Source organism: Haemaphysalis longicornis, unplaced genomic scaffold (genome assembly GCF_048455015.1).
Source record: "Haemaphysalis longicornis isolate Haplotype H1 unplaced genomic scaffold, Haemaphysalis longicornis Haplotype H1 scaffold_14, whole genome shotgun sequence".
NCBI lineage: Eukaryota > Metazoa > Arthropoda > Arachnida > Ixodida > Ixodidae > Haemaphysalis > Haemaphysalis longicornis.
Window position 1 is genome coordinate 35,740,488 of NW_027526245.1, and position 6,156 is coordinate 35,746,643.

A 6,156-nucleotide genomic window follows, 5' to 3' on the forward strand; every position below is an offset into this window, starting at 1 on the left:
GAAAATGTAATAAACTAGCACAGTCCAGAACCATTCTGCAATGAAACCGACGTCTATCCAATTGAGCCGTTCCAACGCTGTCCAAGTAGTTTCGATTTACAAATTTCGCCATCACTTTGGTTTGGGAGGCAGCTTCGCGTTGCAAGCATCTTTGTTTCAAAAAAGCGACTGTTTTTTTTTTAAACCAAACTTTGTTGCTCAACTGAGGGAACACGAGGATAGTATTACCCTGTTATGCAAGGCGCGGTAAGTCTTGCTATGCAGGGCTGGTTAGTTAGGTAGATGTTTTGTAACAGCTCTGTTTTCATTGAAGTGCAAATAAAGAGTATTGTTATTTCAAGTACTGTACTCTAACTCAACATACTTTTACGTATCTTGTAGCGCAAGAAGGCGGTGTCACCTGCTATCGCGTATTAGTGCATTTTGTTTACTACAGCATGCGTGAATACGAAAATGCGTACACTGTTTAAACGATCTACACAGAAATCAAGCTGGTATGATGCCCGTCAACTTTGCGGCTGAGCTCGTTTTCGAGCTAGTTGGTGCACGCTTGTACCCCCCGCTTGCTTATTCAGGGTGGCTCTGAACAGGTAGCCAGCGTGCTGACTACCAGTTTTAACTGTTTAACAAATCGTAATTTGTTGTGTCCACTGTTAAAACTACCGTGAAATTGCCGAGCTCGCGCACGTAAGCGCAGGCCTCGCGGCGACCGCTGGGCAGTTAACAAAACCACGGAAATGCCTAGCGCTGGGGTGGGCGTGACTCGCGGCGACCACCTAGCGTCCCCTGCGCACGTTCGTCAAGTCGAGCGGACCCACTTAGGAAAAGTGGCCAAGATTGCGGCGACCGCCCGGTAGTTAAAATAAACCAAGGAAATGTGGAGCGCTCGTGGGTGCCTCCACCCTGGCGACCGCCCAGGGTCCGCGGCGCACGTTTGTCAAGCCAAGCATACGCACATAGGGAGAAGAACTCCAGCGTTCGCCGTAATCGTGGCAACACTTGCTCAGAACGAGAGAGAGAGAGAGAGACAGACAGACAGACAGAGAGATAGATAGATAGATAGATAGACAGATAGATAGATAGATAGATAGATAGATAGATAGATAGAGAGAGAGAGAGAGAGAGAGAGAGAGAGAAGGGGAGAGAGAGAGGGAGAGAGAGAGAGAGAGAGATGTTTTATTTCTGGCCAGGCTTAGGGATGGTGGAGCCGTGGAAGCGCATCTCTGCGGGCCGCAGCCCTGTCGGCAAGAATGACACGTCATAGCGTACGCCCTTCCAAGGCGATGTCCAATGATTATCACTTCGAAAAAAAAAAATGTAAGCTCACTCTTATAGCAACAATGATGGAGTAAAGGTCATTGCGGCAGCGAAGAATAAGCAAATCGGCTGCAATGGTGCACTTGAACCGTCGTGATGGTGATGAAGGTTGCGTACAGCTTCGCTACATTGAATTTTTGCGCGTCAGTGTGAACTTCATTTTTTAATGTGCTCTGCCAACTACGCGCAAGAGCTTTTGTGTGAAAGCATTAAATTGTCCGTTGTGCGAGAAAGGAGACGTCAGCGTTGGCGTTGCGGCAGTAAAACAGCTCAAGGAGCGTTCCGCGCCACGAGGCCTCCCGCATTCTATAGGGCGAAATTCGCAATAGTATAACAATGCAAGTTAAGGACCACTCTGATAGGCAACGTGGAGCCCCGTAAAAAGTGGAGAGTTGCAGTTGCGGCTGTCAGTGCAGTGTTCGGCGGCATAGCAAGCACGCGCTCCGCTGACCTGCCCCAGCGCCGCAACAGCCCCAGTTCCTCGCAGCGCAATCCTGCAAGCAGAACTCAGCGGCGTTTAGTGGGGCCGTAATATGCTCCTGCCTTCGAAACTCCTAAGAAGTGCTTGTTGTTCTTAGATTCCTTATACAGCGGAATCTGGTTAAAGGGACCCTGCAACACTTTTTTCAACTTTTTTTGAAATCGTAAATGCTTGCAGAACATAGTCACCCAACACACCCAGTACTTAGATTAGGGGGTCGCAAAGTAACTCAGCCGAAAATTACAGCTCTATGCCCATCACATAACTTGCGAACTCTTTCAAAAGATTTTTCTCTCTTTCCTGGTCTTGGCGTTCTTCGACCGCTGGAATTACGTCACTAAGGCCATGTAGTGGCTTTTGGCCGGTTTTTCTTCAGATGCAGCAATGAATGCATTCGATAGCAACTTTAAAAATAAAGCTACAAAAAAAGCAGAAACGGAAGGCGTATCTGCTGCGAAGAGCAAATCACGCATTGCCGCTACGTACTGGTGATAACTATAGCTTTTGCAGTGGTTCCAGACGCGAATGAAAGAGTGAAGGCGTTTATCGAAAGCGTTGCAGGGTCTCTTTAAACGAAACATGAAGGGACAAGTAAAATCTTTTCCGTCTGTTAGAAGTATTGTTTTGCTCACGTGCATATATAGTTGAAAAGGTGCAATTAACGAGGAAGGAAGATTCACTGGTGGCAACTAGTAAGTATGGGTCACTGGTTGGTGGGTCATATGACCGAAATGTCATGGGTCATCTGACCCAAAAGTAGGTGGCGGATAGGTCACTGACTGGTCCCTACTGGTGGCCCACAAATAATAGTGGCATGGCGAGCAGGCTTAGAAGCAGCACGTTGATTAGGTTGACAGACAGACAGACAGACAGACAGACAGACAGACAGACAGACAGACAGACAGACAGACAGACAGACAGACAGACAGACAGACAGACCAAAATTTTTGCGCTTACCCACGCGAAGAAAAACTAAAGTTTTTAATAATCGATTGCTGTCCCTTTCTACAAGTAATAATATTCAATTCCTTGGTAAAAAATTTCTACACTAAACACTCTGGCCAACGAACACGTCAATCACACTTCAGGTCTTCGTTGTGTAGATCACGCGAGAACTGCAACATCCGCTCGGGCGACATGTAGTGCGACGTCACCATTTTCTTCATTTGGCAGGACGTGCTGACGCCAACCGAGTGGAACGTCAGCAAACCGACGCGCCGTACCTTGGCGGCTTCGGCGCACAGTCCGGTGATGTAGACGTCTTCCAGCCACAGAGGGCGTACACGTCCCGTCTGAGCGTACAGCGCGCCGACGACATCGCCACCGATCACGTACGCGGAGCCACTCACAAAGTCCGGGTAAAACTCGGGCTTGTACTCCTCATTCGTAACGCTCCATTTCACGGAGGGATCGCGGATGGCTGCCGTGTTGGCGTGCATGGATCCGTAGATGGAGTCCTTCGACAACTTGCCCACTTGCGCGACCAGGTTCGCCACGTTGATGTAGGTATCGTCGTCAGCCTTGAGGAGGAAGGAGGCTCGGGGACAGTGGGTGTGGGCCAAGCGCAAGGCCATCACGGACTTCTCGGTCAGGTTTCGGTAGTCCTCCAAAAGGTCTCCCTGGACGATGTCCAAGTGGCGAGCAGACTCCTCGAAGACCCGTCTCTGCTCGTCGGAGTTATTGGCCTTGCCCAACAGGAACAGAAGACGGTTGTTTTGTAGGGACAGCAAATCACGGCCCCAGGTGCGGCGTATAGCTCGGCGCCAGTCGAGCTGGTGTACGGCAGAGATGACCACGACGAAGAACTGTACGGTGTCGTTCGTCGAGTTCCCTTCGCATATTTTCGGAGGCAGTATGATGAATTGCCTGGGGAGATTGTAAGAACGTGTGACGACGCCCCTCGGTGGCGGAGCTGGTCGCTCCGGAGGCTTCTGAGGCTGTTCATGCCTTTTTCGGCTCTTGTAAAGTATCAAAGCCCCTAAGACGAGACACACCAGCAGTAGAGCAATCCTGACCTGAGCCGCGCTCGACGGCATGTCTTCATTGTATCGCCACCATGCGTGTGCGATTCCCTGGTAGATGGCGGCACTACCCTGAAAAGCAAAAAAAAAAAAAAAAAATAAATTACTGAGGACACGGTTGCAGAAAATCTCTTTTCTAAGCCCCGTTTCCTTCAACCGTTGCTATCCAGACATTTACTCAAACCTCTGCGATTCGTGCAACAGCAGAGCAGGCCTAGCGCATGCTACGGTCCGGCGATGAGCTCCAAAAAATACGACCGACTATAATAGCAAGTCCTATATGGATACATTTACGAGATACAACGTTAAGACTATATAACAACGGGAGACTCTTCTTTTCAGATCCACACTGTAGCCACAGCTCACAGCAATCTGGATTCAAGGAATTAAGACGAACGGCTGAGTGAGAGAGACCGTTCAAGGCGTGCACCATTCAGAACCCCTCTCTCTCTCTCTCTCTCTCTCTCTCTCTCTTTGAGGACAACACTTCCGTTTCATCGACTGCTTATCATGCTGCCCGGCACAAACAGTAACTTTAAGCTAAGTCTATATAAAACCCTACGGTGAATCCAAAGCAAAAGTCAATCTCAAAGGTCCTGACCAAAAGGTGGCCTCAAATTTGTTTGAATAAGGCGCAGGCCGAAGACGTCGCCTATGACGAGGCGTGAAAAGCGAACTTGTGTACGCCATTAATGAACTCGAATTCCGATTTCTGTTATTTCCTTCTTTTCATAGCCTGGACGTTCCTGGCACACCTCTCCTTTTGCTAATCTAACCGTATTTCCTGAGCTGGCAATGAGGCAGACAAACCCTTCAAACAAATGATCACCCGCTGTGCGTGCGGCATTCATAAACGCTCGATCCGCACTGTATAAGGTCAGTTACTAATTATGACAGCCGCATATTAGAAGCGAATGGGAGACATATCACCTACACTCTTAAAAAAAGGTTGTGGCATTCACTAGCGTAACACAATCAAGTTACTTGTCACAGTATACACTAGGTACTATTGATTGATTGATTGTAGGGTTTAACGCGCCGACGCAACGCAGGCGATGAGGCGCGCCGTTGTGGAGGGCTCCGGATTAATTTTGACCACCTGGGGATCTTTAACGTGCGCCGAAATCTCGTACACACGGGCGTTTTTGCTTTTTCGCCTCCATCAGAAAAGCGGCCGCCGCGGCCGGGAATCGAACCCGCGACCTCGTGCTACACTAGGTACTAAGTAACTGGAGTAAGCACCATTACCTTCACTATAGTAAAGTCCTAACTATAACATCTTTCTGAGCTATATACTTTTACTAACTGGCCTTGCATAACCGAGTCATAAGCACGACCTTGTTCTAGTGTATACTACTTCCTACACCTAGTTAATGTCCTAACAGTGGCAGAGCCTACGTACCGTTTCGCGGGATAGTGAAGTTCGTAAAAAAGTAAATACCTTCATTACTACCCCTTTACGACTTTTTTTATCAAGAGTGTAGCTTCGAGCTCAACATTACATTAAATTGGGATTAATTCTGAGGCCAAGTGTATGTAGCGAGCTTGAAATAACATAGTATATACAGGGCATGCCTCCTTTTTACATGCGGGAAAATTTTCTTTGCGAATGTATTTGCACGGTTATCCGGAACTGGAGCGGAAATGAGATCGTGATGTGTCATGACACGCCCCTCGAAACGAGTCGCCACCAACCCCCGACGTCATTCATATTCGAGCAGCAACAAATATCAGCGCGCACCTTGTAACCGCAGACGACAGAAAGCACTCCACGAAAGAGAGCGTTCAGGATGTCCGCCCGGCATAGTGAACAGACCGCGTTAGTACCCACCTTGAGGAAAGTAGCTGCGCAGCGGCGGAGTCCGACGGATAAGCCTTCCGCATGCAGCTGGCGGCGGGTGTTCCACGACGACGTCTCGAGCGAGCGCGTCGCCGTCGGCGAGTGCTGGGCTCAGCTGCGCGAGGAGGGCGGAGGCAATAAAATTGTCGCGCGGTGACGCGAATGGCTTTTCATCTTGGAGAGCAGCAGCTGCTACCACGCGGCTGCCGAACATTCCGGCCAGGTGAAGACCGAGGCACGCCGCCAGCCGATCGGAGTCTTCGTCTGCGCGCAGTAGCCGCAAGCGTTGCTGTGAAAGACTGTTCGGCAGTTGTCGCCGGTGGTAGAGAACGCCTTGCCGCCGACATGGATATGCACGATCCATTACCGCATGTCTTCAGTCATTCCTTCAGTCCTTTTTTTTTATCCCTACCATGCATCATCTCACACACTGACCACCAACTCAAAGTATAGAAGTACCTGTTTCATCCCATTTCAGTTTATTCATGCCAAAGAGT

The 6,156-nt window shown here is 49.3% G+C and overlaps 1 protein-coding gene across 1 annotated transcript; it reads right to left on the reverse strand.

The window, feature by feature from the left end:
• Positions 1-2,762: 2,762 nt before the first annotated feature.
• Positions 2,763-5,910, reverse strand: LOC144165045 (beta-1,3-galactosyltransferase 5-like). Its single transcript, XM_077695202.1, has 2 exons — positions 5,651-5,910; positions 2,763-3,891 (listed from the first exon to the last, which is right to left on the reverse strand). The coding sequence occupies exon 2, from the start codon at positions 3,832-3,834 to the stop codon at positions 2,872-2,874; it is 963 nt and encodes a 320-aa protein (XP_077551328.1). The 5' UTR covers positions 3,835-3,891; positions 5,651-5,910; the 3' UTR covers positions 2,763-2,871.
• Between the last annotated feature and the right edge of the window lie 246 nt (positions 5,911-6,156).

What these genes read in the sequence shown, in the direction of transcription:
- LOC144165045 (XM_077695202.1), bottom strand. Translation starts at nt 3,834, where the DNA reads ATGCCGTCGAGCGCGGCTCAGGTCAGGATTGCTCTACTGCTGGTGTGT.